The 18,689-nt window shown below is 33.4% G+C and overlaps 1 protein-coding gene and 1 long non-coding RNA gene across 5 annotated transcripts in view; one reads left to right on the top strand and one right to left on the bottom strand.

Moving 5' to 3' along the window:
• The window catches only part of LOC126690610 (L-ascorbate oxidase-like), a 41,465-nt gene that overhangs the window by 21,326 nt on the left and 1,450 nt on the right, over positions 1–18,689 (top strand). The window contains exons 2-5 of one of the 4 annotated variants that reach the window (XM_050385839.1): positions 17,372–17,542; positions 17,650–17,742; positions 17,959–18,171; positions 18,261–18,440. The exons of 2 other annotated variants lie outside the window; for them this stretch is intronic. In XM_050385839.1, coding sequence (XP_050241796.1) covers positions 17,372–17,542; positions 17,650–17,742; positions 17,959–18,171; positions 18,261–18,440 — 657 coding nt within the window. The remainder of the gene's footprint in view (positions 1–17,371; positions 17,543–17,649; positions 17,743–17,958; positions 18,172–18,260; positions 18,441–18,689) is intronic. One more of the 4 variants, XM_050385840.1, reaches the window with a different exon arrangement.
• The window catches only part of LOC126690611 (uncharacterized), a 38,555-nt gene that overhangs the window by 19,228 nt on the left and 638 nt on the right, over positions 1–18,689 (bottom strand). The gene's annotated exons all lie outside the window — the stretch shown is intronic.

The following is an 18,689-nucleotide window of genomic DNA, read 5'->3' as shown; positions in this document are numbered from 1 at the left end:
TCAGCATTTTCTATACCAAACAAAAAAATTGACATTTATTTATGATGTTTTTTAAGAGATATCGATCACATCTATTATCGCATCAAAGTATTTTGTAATAAAGTTGGTAATAGTTTTATTATCATCAAAGACAAAACCTTTCATCAATTTGAAAGAACTAAAATCTGTATGCCATCAAAGACATGGGCTTATTCACATCTCCTTTGGGCCTATCTCATCTTTTTTCTTTCTAATTCGATCCTTTTATCACAGACCTGAGATGGTCCAAGCCTTTTGCGTGCCTTTGTAATTAATAAATTCGTCTATTCATTCAAAAAACAAAATTAAGAACATGGCACACCCAATAACAATAATAATTAATAAAGACATGATAATAATAACCATTTGCAATTATGTATAGTATAAACTCTAATTAAATTGGTTGATAAAGTATCTTATAGTAACATCAAATTCTCCGCCAAAAAAAAAAAAAAAAACATTATTGTCTTAAAATGATGTTAAAAGTAATTGTCATATAACAAACACCATAAGTTTCAAATACTGTGTTATCAAAAAGATTACAATTATGTATTCTCAATTTTCCTTTTACCTAAACAATATATAAGAGAACTTATCCAAAAAAAAAGAAAAAGAAAAGAAAAGAAGACAATATATAAGAGACAAAAATAGGGACCTTGAGGCCGAAGAGATTCAACACTGCCCAACAGAATTATAAGCTCTAACCCTATTGGCTAAGTTTTGGGCTGCACAGTTGGCAGACCTAAATAGTCAAAAAAAAAAAAAAAAAAAAAACATGTTTGTATTGTTTGAGCCCTAAAATTCAATTTGTATGACATTATTTAATTTGAAAAAATATTTTATTTTCTAAAAATAGTATGAACATTAGAAAATAATATATGAGATACATTGTATGTGATTTAGGTATTGAAATAAAATTCATATACAAAATATCTAAATCATAAGTCCCATGTAAACTAATAGATGCTAGTTTGTAGTCGGTGATGAAATTGGGTATTTCATCTGATAAGACTACAGCATATTAATCATGATGATTCGTCTTGATCATAGAAATGGAGATTTCTTATTGATATGTTGGTGTATTTGGAATACATTGAACTTGGCTACTATGAGTCATTACTCTATGAACTATCGTTACTTTAACAACCAATCTCATGAATGCTAAACACATTAACTTTGAATCTTGATAGGAATATGAACTGAAACGTCAAATATAGGTTACTTTGATGTATACTGGAGTGAGATCTTGTATAGTCAATACCTTAATATGTTGGATAATCGCATGTAACATGTGGGGAACACGATTCCTTAAAAAAGAATTCATAATCTTGATAAGAGAAAAACAATTTTTTTAAAATCCCCTTAAAGTAGATTTAATGGGAATGGGTTATTCATGGTATCATGTATAATTTTAATAAAGAGTTAATAAATTTTATATTCAATGAAATTAATTTTCTAAAAAATATAAGAATAATAAGTAGATTAAATTGGGAATTCAAAGACAAAAGATATGTTGATAATGAAGTGATGGTATCCTTATGGCTTTATTACACTATAGATGGTTTCATGTAGGATTTGATTACAATATTATATAGTCAAAAGACACCTTGTGTAAATAAACAAAACCTAATTTCAGATCAATGAAAAACTTGTGTTTGTACATCATATGAAGTGGAGCCTTTATTTATTTTTAATGTGTATTTCATACATGTGATGTGTGATGTTTTTCAACATGCAAATGCGTGTCTAAGCACTATGTCATTTGTCAAATTTGAAAATATCAATTCGTGACATGTATAGTTTTTTTTTTTTTTTTTTAATTTATAAATTTTATTTCACTGAAAATCATATGGACTAACAATGCCACAAAACAAGTCGGCTAGACCATAACATCTCATCTAGGACTCCATTGAGTACATCAAAACATGATTTGGCATCCCCTTCTATTGTTATGTTCTTGAATTTCTCTACCTTGGTTAACTGCACTGAAGAATCATTGAAATTAAAAATGCACATTTTTGTAGAAGAGTAATGCTAGCATATATAAAAATGTACAATTTTGTGTCATAACTTGCCGTGTGGCAAGTTGTGATTGGTGGATGTGGGATGATAGGTCATATGGAGACACATTTTCACCACTCACAACTCATCACGTAGGGAATTATAATACAAAATTATGCATTTTTATATGTCCCTAGCATTACTCCTTTACTAATATGATGCTAGTCCACATGGCCCACGATCAAATATGGCCTATGATCAATTGTGGAATATTGATCCGGCGCAATAAATAAGTAGGACTTGATTTGTTGACTCTTTCACCCAATTTTGATATCAACAACTTAAACAAGAGTATGCCCAATAAATAAATAGTACTTGATTTGTTGACTCTTTCACCCAATTTTGATATCAACAACTTAAACAAGAGTAAGCCCAATAAATAAATAGTACTTGATTTGTTGACCCTTTACCCAATTTTGATATCATCAATTTAAACAAGAGTAGGTCTAATTAGCTCAACTTAAAAAATTTCTAATGGTTGAATAAAAGATATAAAATTTAATTTTCGTCTACACCTAAAATCGATTGGCACCTTAGTCTGATGATAAAGAGTACAATCGCAACAAATTGAACCTTTATTTATTATTTAAAAAAAAAAAAAAAAAAAAAAAAAAAAAAAAAAAAACATCTGAAACAAGAAAACAAGAAAAAATTAAAAGGCACATAATTTTCTTCATTCTGTAACCTTGTCTTGGCTCTTTTTTTCCCCCCTTGCCTCTCGGCATTCTGCACTTATCTGCATTATATTTTTCATAATAATTTAAATCATTTTTACGTTTTAGTATTTTATGTGTAAAAAGTCATTTCAATAATTATATTTAAAAATATTATTACATAAAAAGTCATTTTAAAAAAACTGTTTTTATATTAATTCATTACTTACATCATTTTTGTTATGCACTAAGGACACGTCTGGTAAACAGTAACGATAATTACATAGGAATAGGAATAAATATTACAAGGAATACAAAATGTTGTAATGTAATGTTTATTACTATTAATTTGTTTGGTAACAATACAATAATAAAACCCTAAAGACAATAGAATGAAAACATTTTAGGGTAAATTGCAAATCACACCTTTGAAGTTTGGGGTTGACTAGATTTTACACCCCAATAATTCAGAAACTTGATTTTACACCCTGAATGGTTCCATTAGCAATTCACTCCCCATAGTTAGTTTCTGCTGTTAACTGACAAACTACGTAGTTTCAGTGATGACCAAGTTAAAATCTTGCACAATCAAAACTACGTAGTTTCATGCCTAAACTTAAAACACAAACCTCTAGCCTATACGTCACTGTGGCCAAACTCTAAAGCAAGAAAAAAAGAACCACAAAGAAGACTTCTGAGGATCTGACCTTCTTAACCCATACCCCATGAACCAAGTTAAAAGCTTGCACAATCAAAACTCGTCTTGGTCCCAAAAATCGATCTAGATATTTATTATAAGAGCTGAAATTAGAAGCTTTTTACGTTCAAATTGAAAAATATGGTAGCTAGCTCTACGTTGGGACAACAAATATTGTAAAGAAGAAGAAGGAAGATGCATAGAGAGAGGAGAATAAAGAAAGACCGATAGTGTTCATGTAGCCAGCAAGGATTTTTTTTCTTTATTTTTTATTTCTTTATGTCTCACTCTGTTTCATTGTTTTTTATCTCTGGGTTTGCATCTTTTTTAATTGTTTGTTTTCTAGCTTCTTTTGTATTTCGTTGAATTTTTTTTCTAAATAATATTAAATATAAAAAAATTTAGTTAGTTGTCGCATTTCAAAACAATGTTGAAAACTAACATCTTGAGTGTCTAAAACTCGAGTTCCAATATAAAACTCAAGTTTTTAAGTCTCGATTTGTAAGCAATTGGGTCTGATGTGGAATAAATATCCACGTGGAACTTGAGTTCCACCATTTTACCAACACTCAGGAATATCACCGGTAAAGAGATTACCTTGGAAGTACAAGTTGCGCAAGCAGCGAGATCAGAAGGAAGTGAACCAGTGAGAGTGCTGAGACAAAGACTGAGAGTGAGGTTTCCGAAAATGCCATTGGGAAGTTGGCTTGAGAGAGCCACACCAGGAAGACGGAGCACTGTGACTCGGTTTTGCTCACAATGGTGGGTCCTTTGTTCTTCTTCGGCGCTGTAGATCGTCCACCAGATCTTCGGAGCTCCAGATTGTTTCAGATCGTCCTCTGTTCTTCGGAGCTCCAGATCATTTCAGATCTTATTTTCCAGATCGTGTCTTCTTCTTCCTGTAGATTTGTTTCCTCTGTTCTTCAAATACTTCTCGAGTCTAAGAAACTCAAGTTCCACATGGCTAAATTCCTCCATCTTAACTCTAGAACTCGAGTCTCTGAGGGTTGATTTTGTCACCGAACTTGAGTTTCAAAGACTCGAGATACTAGTTTCCTACATCATTTCCAAACCTTGCTAACTAATGATACTCTATCCCCCTCCCTCCGTTAGTCTGCAAATTCCCTCGTATTTCGTTAAACACTAGTTTGTCCTCCTCTTCCATTATTTTATTATATTATATTCACTACAAAAAAGTCAACCTGTTTCAACCCTTGTTTTTCGAGGGTTTATTAAAATTTGTCCAAATAAACACTAAATATAACACGCGGGTGACTATATAACCCTTGAAAAGTGGACCTGTTTCAACCCTTACTGAGAAACTTCAAAATAAGTCCACATATAACCCTTGAAATAAGTCCACAATTCGAACAACGTCCGAATGAGAGGCCTCTCCTAATGCACGGCCACGGCTGGGCTCGTGCAGATCGGCGATGGATTTGTGGCGAAAGAAGGAAGGGTCTGGAGGAAGAAAGAAGAGATGGAGAGGTAGTGAGGAGAGAGACACGGAGAAAGGAGAAGAAAGAAAGAATAAAAAAAAATAAAAAAAGTAGTGTGAACACAGAATAAAAAATTATTTTTCTTTTTAGCTTTCAGCTACAATGCACATCTATAGATAGATGTGCAATGTAGCAAGAAGGTAAAATTTTTTAAGTATAGCTTCACTGCTGCAACCTTCTTTTTTGTGTTTTGGTGTATCTAAAATAGCTATATAGCTATTTAGTTACACTGCTGCAAATACTCTAAGTCAACATACAACCCTTGAAATAAGTGCTGAAAAAAATTTGTAGATTTCCCAGTACCCCTCGAAAAAAGACTGTAAAACATAAAGATTGATTTATTTCTAAGCAAGATTGAAAAATTTTGTATGAAAATTTCAGAGTATTTAGGTCCTCCTTGTCTTATTCTCTTTCATTTATTTTTCCTTTTTTTTCCTTTGATTGCTTTTTCTCTCTCTCTCGCTCGCTCTCGAAGTAGATTGCATTTTCTCTATGTGCGAAGATGAATCACTAGAATGTGAGGTGTTAGGACATATGTGTTTCACATGTTAAGAACATATGTCACTATTTTATGTAATTAGCTTATCCTTTGACAAAACGTATTTTACTTGTATTTAGGTAGATTTAAGATGTGTTTAAATACTTCAAGAAACCATGTTTCAAGATCAAGTATTGAAACCTTCAAGTTTGTCCAAGAAAACAAGCTGAAAGTGCAGAATTACTAAAGCTTGACAGCTAGCATGTGTTGAGGTTTTAGGAAGCTGTTTAGCCCGTGTGCTCAACAGCTGCTCAACACCTCCTATCTGTCAAGGTTTAAGAATTTCAAAATTCTGATATGATTTTCTTGGAATCCGTGAATGTGTCTTTGGGCCTTCTTTTCTCTTAACCCTAGACATATAAAAGGATTGTTTTTAGGGCCATTAAACAGTTCATAAGTTGCACAAGCATTGAGTAAATTCTGTTCAAGCAAATTGTGACCGGAACAAAGTTCTTACCCTAGTTCATCTCTATCTCTTGAAGAAGTTGCTGTGTATATGCATCTTCGGGTTTTGTGACCAAGCATCTTCTTAATCTTCATCGTGTGGATGAATTGAAGAACTTTGCAGCCAACAACCTTCTTAGTTGGTGATTGAAGTCGCATACTGGGATCCATGCAATTGGTTAGTCACGTACTTGGGAACCGTGCATCGAAAAGGGGAATTGTCACTACAGAACAAGTCCAATTGGTATTGGGGTAAGGGTTCAACTGTAGGTTGGTACGGTACTTGGAATCCCTTTACTTGTAACCGCTTGTTGTAATAATAGTGAAGTTTTAGGAGTGGTGACTTGAAAATCATCTGGCGGGGTTTTTGTCGTTAGGTTTTCCTCATTGGTAAACAAATCACTGTGTTATTTATTTTCTGCTGTATAATTAGTTTATTAGTGATTTGTTTGTGCTAGCATGCGTTTGCATGTTAATTAACTTGGCTAAATTAATTGGTTAATTTACCACAACGAGTCAATTCGTTTTTGACCTATCATGAGGAATCTCTAATCGGAGGAAGGAATTTTTCGACGAGGACAACAGCGCCAATGAGAACTGTCATACTCTCTCCGTTACCACCTCCGGCGAATCTTCTGATGGTTTTTTTTTTTTTTTTTTTTTTGTAAAAATTAAGTTCGCATCTTGATCATACATAACACAATCATTGAGATTGAATATTGTGCATTGCTCTGTGCCTCAATCTTTGTTTTTATAGATTGACTATGGAAATTAGGGTTCAATTTTGGTGTGTGATTTTAAACTTTGCTTTAGTAGCTGAGTATTTTTACAATTCAACATTTCAACCAGCTATAGATGGAGTACTAATGTTATTGTTACTATTCAATTCAACATTTCAATCATTTCATAGAGGTTAGTAAAAATTTGAAATCTTTTTGCAATTTATTTTATTATAAATAAGTCTTTTTGTAATTCTATATTCAATTAATTTAACAGGCTGATGCGAAAGGAAATAATAAAATTGGCTTGGCCAAGCTAGGATTGATTTTGGTTTTAGATTTGTGATTAATCGGGCTCTCTAGTGGTTGAGATTCATTCAATAGATATAGCATCCAAGGATACTGCAAGAACTTGTTTCTTTTGGTTTATATTATTCCTTCATATTACACTGGTTGACTTCTATTCGTGGGCCTTTTTCGGTTGCCCAACCATGTGTAGTCCATTGGAGGGATGACCTTACTAGGCCCAGGTTCTTTTTGGGGAGTTGCATTCGGAACTCAACATTGGGCCACGTGATCCAATGGCTACCGGCGTATTTTTAAGTCTACAAAACTATTAAAATCAAAGTCTAAGAATCATAATAATGGTTGAATAAATATATAATATGCGTTTGATATGATAACTTTGATTAGTAGTGGTAATAACAATTGAAATAAAGTAGTATTTATTTAGAGGTAAAGTAATCATGTACTCAATGATGTAAATTTAAAGGTATGGAAGCAAAGTCTCTTATCTTTAACTCCAATTATGTAGCATCAGTAAGCTGATAGGATTCTAGCAAAATGCTAGCGGTAGAGGCTAGTTAAGCTTGCCCCTCTTATCATGCATTTAAATGAGTTTAAGCCTTGATTAATAGTTGTAATAGTAGTTGGAATAAAGTAATATGTATTTAAGTATGAAGTAATCATATATTCAATAATGTAAATTTAAAGATATGGAAACAAAATCACTTATCTCTGATGGTTTGTAGCCCCAGCTGTGCAGCATCAGTGAGCTGATAGGATTCTAACAAAATTACTCCAGCGGTAGAGAGAAAATTTGCCATGATAACTTCAAGATTGAAGGGGGAAATTGGGTGCAACTGGAGGGAAAGAGAGTATGCCCAGTTGTGTGTAAGGGCTGGTTAAACTTCCTCCTCTTATCATGTACTTAAATGAGTTTCTCCTTGGCAATGCTCTTTTAGTTGTTGTGAAGTTATGAATAGTGTTGCCTTCCATGAGAAGGACTTTTGTATGGGGTATTTGTGCCTTTTAAGAGAAGGGTTTTATGTAAGATAGATTTGAGCCTTATAGGAGAAGGGCTTTGATATGAGATCTTGGTGCCTTCTACGAGAAGGGTTTTGATATGAGATCTTGGTGCCTTCTAGGAGAAGAGCTTTAGTAGTAGAAGTTCATGCCTTCCATCAGAAGGGCTTTTAGTGTGAGTGTTTGATATCTCTTGAGAAGTGTGAAGATGGTAAAAGATATAGATGTGTTGTGGGATGTAGTATTTGTAATATGTGTGATATATGGAAGTATGAGAGATATGAAGATTAAATATAGTAAAAATATGAGATTATAATTGCTGGATAAGTTGTAGAGATTGCATTCCAAGAGTAAAGATTTTGTAAGAGAAGAGTATAGAAATGTGCTTATGGGTAACAAAATAGTAGAATTTCAGAGTGAGAGAGTATGAGAGTGGAGCTTAGAAGAGTTGTGGTGTGTTATATGTAATGGTGTAGTAAGTGTGTATGAGATTGTGTAAGAGAAGTGAAGAAAGAGATGTTTAGAGATATGGGCAGCAAGATATATGTATTTTCAAAATATGGAGAGTGAGAGAATGAACATAAGAGAGTAATGGTGTTGTAGTGTGTTTAACAAAGCTGCTAAGATTTTTTGCTAGAATGTATAAGGGCTTATAAAGGGCATTTATGAGTTAAAAGCTAAATAGTTTAGTTCCTAATTTGGAAACTAAAAAATCAGAAGTTCAACACTTCATTAAAAGCCTAGGAAGATAATTAAAGGGAGAAAGAAAAGGGAAGTCCTCCATTGATGTCCCCTCTTGAGGTGTTGATGAAGGACCCCTTTTAGAGCTGAGTTTAAAGGGGTATTTTAGCATAGAATATCACGCAAAATCTGTCCCAACTAGCAATGAATTTTCAGAAAATCCATCTTAAGATTTGGCCAAAAATGGTATTTTTAGCTTTAAGGTGTTCTTGCTATTTTGGTTAAGAGCTGCTGGGGAAAGAGTAGCAGAAGCTGTCCCAGCTATCAAGGAAAAGCTGTGACAGCTATCTTGAGACAGTTGTCACAGCTATCATAAGACAGCTGTTTGCTTTGAACAGAAGCAGATGAGGTCAGTTAGGTGATTTCAGACTGCTAGAGAGGACATTCAACGTTTATTTCATGGATTTGGTTGAAAATAGTAAGATCTCTTTCAAGGGTATCTTGCTATTTTGGAAATAGCAGCTGGTTGCTAGGATTTCAGCATTAAATGGCTAATGACATCACTTCTAGCCAGGTATCAAGTGCTGAATACACTACTGTGGTTCAGCTAAAAATGTTTCCTTTTTCGGTTGTTTGTGTTTTTGGTCCAAGGTTCCATGGCAACACATTTTTAGCAAGTAATAGAAAGATTGGTTGAAAGTTAATGAAGCTTTAGAGATTTAGTCAAGGTCACATTGTGTTGTGACATAATCTTGGTGAGCAAGAAGAGCATTTAATGCTCTGCTCTGGCAGCTGGTAGAAAAATATATGGTCTGATCGTGGCAGATAGCAACTGGATATTAGAGATATCATGAATATTTTATATATAGTTGGAGATTAAAGATAGCTAATCAGATTAGGCCATGTGTTTGAGTTGGATTTTAGTTGAAAGTAGTAATGTAGTTTATGTAGAATAAAATAATAAAGTTTCTAAATTTGAATAGCAACAGCTGAGGATTGAATGAACAGTTATTTTCTCAGCAATTGGATGGCTGGAGATATTGAGTATGTGTCACATGATGAATATTAAGTTTTAGGAAAAGAGCAATGGAGAATTTATCATCTAAAGTGCTATGTGATAAGAGATGCTTACCATATGTTACCCGCTACACATGGACTCATCAGAGTTTAGGGAATTAGAGAAGACACGCCAAGCAACATGTCTCTTTTATCAACATTAAATTGCTGGAGCGTTATTGAACATATCTCTTGACCCTCCAAACCACGACTCCCAAAGTTTCCCTAAAGAGACTTATAAGCTTGGATCATAAGCCGAAGATGAGATGACTTATCTTGGGTTTTGTTTTCATTTTGTATAAATATGGGCTCTTGTTAAAGAAGCCACTTGCCATGAGTGTAAGAGAAGTAATATGGGCTATGAGCTTTGATTCATTGCTTAAGCTCGATGCATATGTTGATGTTGATGATGTCGTAGGGTTACGATCCCAACTGATGAAGAGGAAATGTGGACCATAAATCCGCCTCTTGAAGTAAGGATCGCGTGGGCCATGTGAGCCCAATTCATGTAGTTGAATGAAATATGGGCTTATTTTGGGTTTTAAAGAGATTTATCCAAAAAATCAATAATATGTTGATGTGGCATGGATTGCCAATGAAGTAATGCCATGTGGGCAAAAAAAAAGAGTCATCAACAACTTCTTATGATATGATTGCCCTACTCAAATGTTTATCATAAAATACTTTAGTTGAAAGATAGTGGGTTTAATCTTTTCCCTTATTTATGATTTCTTTTTGTTAACCCTTTTCCAAATCCATTTATTAGAACTTATATTGATTGTAAAACTTTCTATAATGTTACAGAAGTTTTAGCCCAAACAATTTCAATATATATATATATATATATATGTATGTATGTATATTTGTCAAACATGAAGAAGCCTCTTCTTATTAGCTATGCAGTATCATTATTTACCTATATTGTTTCAGGTACATTGATAGCATTTGAGTGAGTTAGGAAGCACGGACATAGACACAGGTATGGGTACAAGCCCTTCAAATTCTATACTTTTATCTCTATTTTATAGATCAGTATACGGTGGTTTTGAAACATGGAAATAGTTTGATTATGTTATTTTTAAATTCATTTATGGATTGATCTTTTCTTATTCAAATGTCCATATGATAATGGCTTTACTGGAATGCTTCCAAATTTCTTGGGACTTTTATAGAATTGAAGGACTTGGATTGATCTATTTATATATTTTGATTGATTTTCATTGATCAAGCAATCAACGAGAAGATACTCTCTCTTCATTATGGTGAACTTAGTGCATAAATCTTAACTGTGGATGCACAAAATTCTTTCAATGAAGGAGTCCTTATTCTTGTGACTGGATATTTGACTGGAAAGGACAGTTTGAGGCACAAATTTACTTAGAGTTTCTTCCTAGCACCTCAAGACAAAGGCTACTTTGTTTTAAATGATGTATTTAGATATGTTGATGACGGGAGCCAAAGTTTTGTGAATGATGTTCGAGTGCCCCTTATTCTTGACATTGGTAATGTGAAACAAATTTTACAATTCAAAGTAAAGCCTTTTGTTCTTCTTTATCTGATTTTTAGGATAAATTTGTTTTAGAGCCTACTCCTGTTGAGGAGAATCATGCTTCTAAAACAGCAACTGAATTGTTAGAGGTTGTTGATGGAGAAGTATACAACCCTCCTGAAAATGGACAGGCTTCGATTAAAGAAGAGGAAATGCCAGTTGGTGAGGTAGTAAATGAAGTTTCAGATGAATGGCAGATAGTGGCTGAATCCAACTCTGAAACTGAAGAAACTCCAAAAAAGTCATATGCCTCTATCGTAAGCATTCATCAATCAATATTTTATCCTTTTGACTTGCTTATTCATTGAGTGTGTGGTTTCATTGGTAGTAACAGTTCTTGTAATTTCTCTGTCCTGGATGTGGGCAGAAGTGGTATCTTTTACTTCAATTTGTTGTTGCAAGTTAAGGTTATGAAGGAGAGTCCAACTGCTTTTTCTGCCCTAACTTATGCTCCTCGGAGGTATGTTTCCAAGAGCCAAGAGCAGCCAGTAATTGCTGGACCTCCTCCTCCTCTAGTGTCTGAGACATCGGTTTCCAACACAAATGCTAATGAAAACAGTAGTAATAAGGATTATGAAGGTGTGCAGTTTGCTATTGTTGACTTTTAATATAAGTAGAACCTTGAAAGGATATTTTTTCATAAAAGGTTTGATGCAATTGGGTTTTGTTTTGTCAAATAACTCAAGTATTTTTTCACTATTTTGATTCTATTACCTATTTGGAAATTATGTATGGGACAAAGTCATTAAGCTACTTCTTCTTCTTCTTCTTCTTTTTGAGAAGAAATTTACTTATACTTATTAGAAAATTTTGAAAGCAATGATTTGATCTGTTTTCTCCTCTATGTGATCTTAGTTTTCTTCAATATTTATTGCATTTTGATCACTAAATTTTGATATGCGTAGAATGGATGGGACAAGATTAATCCAGTGGTTGAATCTTTTAGTATGGACACTAGTAATGCTCAAAACAGAAGGTGCTAATGTATCAATTACTATTGTTGAGGATGCGGTGGCAAAAGGAGCTGGTAAGAAATCTCTTGCAAGATAAACTGATCAAAATTTGACCTATATTCTTTTCCTTTCAAAAACAATACATTCTTTTAAATCTTTGTTTCAATATGTTCTTAAATTAAACATATGGAGCAGATTGTCTAGATGGAAGTCTGCCAACTTATCACTGGGATAAGGGATTTGGTGTAGGAATTAACAATTGGTTGGTTCACATTGAGGTTTGTCCTTTTGTCACATCCTGTTTAGCCATTTCTTTACCAACTAAAGAAACAATGCCATAATATATCCTTGAACAAATTGCCTATAGGGAAAAAAGAAAAAGAAAAAGAAAAGAAATGGGTATTAATACTGAAGCAATTTTTCTAATGCCAAATAGTAACAATAAATATTTTTCTTCAGCTTTTATGAAAAGAATCAAAAATAGCTAAAGTTTGTAATTTTGATCACATGTTATGACATATGAATGCTAAACATTTCTTTCGAATCTAGTTCTTGAAGGCTTTAACAATTTTAATTATTAAAATTATTAAGTTGCAAAAAAAAAAAAAAATTGAATAAACTTAATTTTCTAATATCTTGATGTTATCTGTATGTTGCTTTTGTTTTGGTTCTTAGGGAGTTGGATGGTGCAACAATGTCACCCTCTGTCTTAATTGTTCAGAAACTCATTTAGGTTCATCTAAGCATATGGACAAGGCAGTTAATTTCACTGGGATTCTGAGTAGAGTCAAAAATTATAATCCTAGTATGACTTAATTGTTCATTGTTTAATTAATCTTTTATGCTTTTTTTAGCTTGTGTCACCTCTGTTCTCCTAAGTCTTGCCTTTTAATGAAATTAATAGAATCTGTCTAAAATTTTCAGACTTCTACAACTGGAATAGAATTAAGATTAGATACTGTGATGGGGCATCATTTACTGGTGATGTAGAAGCAGTCAATCTAGTAAGTTGATTGGAATTTCAATTTTTAACTTCAGGGCAAGACCTGATTCCAGTGTATTTTTCCTTTTTCTTGGTGGGTTGTAATTAATAATAAACAGAGTGGGTAAGTGTGTGTACTTGTGTGTTAATGAACTATTTATGTCTATAGTTTAAATTGGTATAGTGATTTATATGCATCATTTATTTTCTAATTGAATTATTTTTCTTTATTGCAATTATTTTGTTTAATTGAAGTTTGTTTATATTGGATGTCCTGGTTGTGTTTCAGCAAATCTTGCTATTTTTTCATGGGAGTAAGCTTAAATGTTCTGAACTAGAACCAAATAGAAGGGTGATTTCCTTTTACTTTCAGCAGTTCATCAATATTTTTGAACTTAAGTTTGTGTTTGGATAGATTTGAATTGCATAATTCCTTATGTGATACTAAGAGTCAATATTTGAAGTAGTCCTTAATGTTCTATTGTATTATATAACACCACAATAAACATGACTAAGTTATTAAGCTCTGCTTTGATCAATCATAGCTATCTTTTCAAGTTTGTTTTCTCATACTTTCTTACTTTTTTTCTTTGGGTATATCTAGATGCACAAGGCAAGTATTGTTTGTTGGAATTTGCTATAGTGAGATGGGAGTACTTTTTTTTATTCAAGGAATTAGTAAATTTATGTTTATCTAGCAAAAGCTGAGTTAAATAGAAAATAATTAAGCTGTGTGATTCTCTTAGTGCTTGATAGAAAATGGTGACTCTCTTGGTGGGAATTGGATGGAGCATGGGCGAATTCAGTTGGGATGTCAAGTATGCTGGGGTTACATTGCTACTTAATTTGCTTTTTCAGAAATATGTTACATTTTGAAAATCACATGTCAATATAGACTTCATTGTATGACAATTTTTCAATCAAACACCTCAACCATTTCACAAGTGCATGATTAATTGGTTTGTCTATTTCCTTTCTATTCTTAATGCAAGGGAAAGTTGGTGGCTATGCATCAATCTTTGAGAGGTACCTAGAGAAGGTAGAATCCTTTATGTGAGACCCTTTAAATATTAGTACATCATGTTGTTTTGCATTGAAATAGAATAATATTAAGATTAGTATTTTGATCATGCATGGTTCTTGTACTGATTCATTTCTCTTCTTCTTCTTCTTCCTTTTTTCTTTCTCCTTTATCTAGTTAAAATACTAAGTTTCTTTATGTTAATGTGAAAATGTCTACATAAACTTCAAAAATGAAGAATTTAATAACTTGGAAAGCTAATTGAATTTTGTTTTGATATTTGTGTTTTGGTATAATATAGATTTTTTAATATGAGGTTCTTTAAAGTCTATGTGCATGGCGGTGGGTTTTTATTTATTTATTTGTTTTTTTTAAAAGAGAAAAACCTTATTTTGAGGGTTGGGGGACCCTTAAAAAAAGGTTATTATTCTTTTATCCCTTTTAATGTTTCAAAGGTTGTCAATCCTCAATAAAGATAGAACATTTGTTTCAAGGGTCATGTAGGATGTTGAAATTTTAGTTTCGAGGATCATGAAGGCCGTAGAAATTTCCGTTTCAAGGGATTTTGTTTCAAAGGTATCAAGGGTCTATTAAACCCTCAAAATAATATTTTTTGAGGGCTTTTAATACTTTTTTCAAGGGTTTTGACACTCAAAAAAATTAACTTTGTTGTAGTGATTTCTTGTATTTGTTATTTCTCCTTGTCAAGTTTACAATTTCATATCATTACTTCTTGTTTGTTTCCTCACTAATTATCTTTCTATGTTTTTCTATTGTCCTAGTTTATAGTTCTGTGTAGAGCAGTGTAGCCCTCCTCTGTATGGGTTAGGGAGGACATATCCTCAGAGGTCTTCTTCACGGGTCTTTGTTTTTTGTTTTAGAGTTCGGCCTGAACAGTGACGTTTAGGCTAGAGGTTTGTGTTTTAAGTTTAGGCATTAAACTACTTAGTTTTGATTGTGCTAGCTTTTAATTTGGTCATCACTGAAACAACATAGTTTGGGGTTGATTTGGCAAAAATAAAACATGTCAGCATGGTGATGTGTCAGTTAACGGCAAAAACTAACCGTGGAGGGTGAATTGCTAACGTAACCAAACTTCAGGGTGTAAAATCAAGTTTCTAAAATGTTAGGATGTAAAATCTAGTCAACGCCAAACTTTAAGGGTATAATTTGCAATTTACCCAACATTTTAAATCAAACTTAAGATATATATTATGAAATATCTTACTCATATAATTATATTTCCTAAAAAATAATATTTTTTTAAATTTGGAAGAGAGATTAGTTATTTTTTATGATTTTTTATGTTCATAATTGCTATGTGCATATAGAAAGTTTGTTTATTTAGAAATTAATACACCTACTAAGGAATAACTATTATAACTATTTTAGAGATGAATAGTTATTCTTCATTTTAAATAATAACAATTCATAAGAAATGATTATTGTGGGGGCCAATTAATTAGGAAGTATTGTAAAGGCAGTATTAACTGGGCCTATGGTCCCATCCGAGGACGTTAAACCATCCGAGGAGGTCCAAATAAGATTATGAGAAGAACAGAATGAAGAGAGGAGTAGTGACAATATGAGATAGGTCCAATAAGCGTCCGAGGACAAAAGCCTTCTCGACAACATGTGTCCGAGGTAGATCTGAGTGCCATATCACCACTGACTTACTTCGGAGTTACATCACAACTAAGGGTTGGACATTGGACTAGGGGTAAGAAAAGAAACGTAAACAAATATCTTCAAAAGCTGCTACCTCCGCATTAAATGCCTCTCAACCAACTCTCTAGCCGTATTAATGTGGAATTGATGCCTGAACAGTGATCAAGCAGCCTTACAGCTACTGGTTGATGGTTCTGAGAGATGCTAGATGAGACAGGAAAGAGTTCCCCAAATCTAACCTACACGTGTGTGGTAAGGATGACACCAAGATTGTAGTATATAACATGGGAAGATGTATTAAAAAAGGGGGAGAAAAAAGATCAAGCAATTGGAGAATGAGACTGCGAACTCTTGTGTAATTTTATGGCTCAACAAGATAGTTTAATATAAATTCCTGGAGTTACTCCGAGGACAGATTTTCTTATCCTATTTGTGTCTAACAGTCTTAAATTACCAAATTTAATCGTTTTTTCCTTCTGGAATATATCTGGTTCTTTCATCCACACTCTACAAATTTATTGTTTGTGCCGCTTGGGCCAGAACCCAATCCTATTTTGGATCCAACCCAATTTCAGTCCTTACAATTATTCTTTATAATAAAAACATAACAAAACTACTGAATAACTAAACCATAGGAATAACTATAACATTACAGTGTCTATTACAGTCTACCAAACATACCATAAGTGAATTGAAAAATATTGTCTCTCCACTTACTAACTCTAAAATGAATTCACATTAAATTTTGTTACTTTATCATATATTCATCAAGATTGAGATATTATAAAGAGCGCACAGCCAGCTGGTTGGAGAACTTCTTATTACAACGACTGTCATCTGTTTCTTAATCAAAAAATTATAAATAAATAAATAAAAAGTGTGATTAAAATAAATAAAAGAACTTTCCAAGCGATTTTCTCCTAGCGCCTGGACAAAAAAAGGGTAATCAACGCGGTTTGATTATATTCCTATTAATAAAATAAATCAGGAGGATAAAGTTCAAAACTTTATATAGCTGAACGGGTGGGTGGTTGGTACACACGTAAAGAAAAATTCTCAAGTTGCATAATACAAAACTTTTCAAACGAGACTTGGCTTTGCTTTAGTGTCCAGCTGCAAGCCATGCCGATACCCTTCAAATAAAGTCTAATGGATTTTCATTAATTGTAATGATATTTTGTACTTTTTTGACTTTTTGCCTACTAAAATTGACGATGACTAATTCTTAAAAATAAAAAATAATAAAAAGGGGAATTGACGACGGCTTTTGGAGTATATTTTATATGTATATATAGGTTGATAGAAATTAATTATTCCAATCAAACAAAATCTTTCATCAAAGCAATTGCTCATTGGAACGTTAAACAGTACCCATTTGAGCTTCTAACTCGTAGACTTTTGCAAAGCTGCCATTGGAGCATTTCACAACACAGAAGTATGTTGTTGAAGCTGCTGGCTTTGTGTTTGTTCACATTTCTCATATACGTTCCTATTGCTGAGGCCAGAATTCGGCATTACAAATGGGAGGTAAAGTATGAGTACAAGTCCCCTGACTGTTATAAGAAGCTGGTCACTACAATCAATGGCAAATCTCCAGGACCCACAATCATGGCCCAGGAAGGTGATACAGTCATTGTTGAGGTTACAAACAAACTGTTACTAGAAAACCTTGCAATCCATTGGCATGGAATCAGACAGGTAGAATTATGAGTTTCCATATTTTCCTACTTGAGCCAACTTTATATCTAAATTGATGTATTTATTTATTATTGTGTACGTGTATTCATCTGCCTAATTTGTTGTAGATTGGAACACCTTGGAGTGATGGAACAGAAGGGGTGACTCAATGTCCAGTAGTACCTGGGGACACCTTCAAATATGAGTTCAAGGTTGACAGGGTATGTGTTAGTTCTTAGTAGCCGAAAGGCTAAAATCTCTGCAATGGTCTCCCTTTCCAGTTTGTGTGTGTGTTTTTTTTTAATGCCCGCCTATTTATAACAACAATAATAACCAAGTCTTAGTCTCAAAATTAGTGAAGATCAGATTATAAGTTGCATGTTTGTACTTTGATCAGTTGTATCATAATTTATAATGTATGCTTTGCTTATGCGTAGGCTGGAACTTATCTGTACCATGCACACTATGGAATGCAAAGAGAATCAGGGTTATATGGATCAATCCGTGTATCAGTTCCTGATAATTTTACAGAACCATTTGCCTATGATTATGATCGGAGCATCATCCTTACTGATTGGTACCACAAAAGTACTTATGAACAAGCCACTGGATTGTCCTCCAATCCTTTCGTCTGGGTTGGGGAGCCTCAGGTAAATGGCACTACATGTACCATATGTAATTAGTATTATATTTTGCTGTTATTCTTTGTCTAATAGTTATTGCTTCTATCTATTTTCAGTCACTTCTGATTCAAGGAAAAGGAAGATTCAACTGCTCTAGTGCATCCCTCACAGCCGACACTTGTAATACATCAAATCCAGAATGCTCTCCTTATGCAATAACCGTAATCCCAGGAAAAACATACAGACTAAGGGTTGCTAGCTTGACTGCTCTATCAGCCCTTAGTTTTCAATTGGAGGTAACCTTTATGAGCACCTTCACCTTCAAATTAATTACAACTACTACAAATTTTTCTACAAACCATGATGTTTAAGTGTGACATGCATCCTGTTAAATATTAGCATTGATACATCATGTTGAATATGCTAGTATGGATGCGGAAGCGAAAGCATAAAGTATAGAATACAGTAACACATGAGAGTTACGTGGTTCAGCCTAACGGCCTACATCCACGGAGGAAACCCTAAAGGGCTACATCAATAATATA

Source organism: Quercus robur, chromosome 6, assembly GCF_932294415.1.
Source record: "Quercus robur chromosome 6, dhQueRobu3.1, whole genome shotgun sequence".
NCBI classification, from domain to species: Eukaryota; Viridiplantae; Streptophyta; class Magnoliopsida; order Fagales; family Fagaceae; genus Quercus; species Quercus robur.
This window is presented reverse-complemented; position numbering and strand designations above follow the sequence as displayed.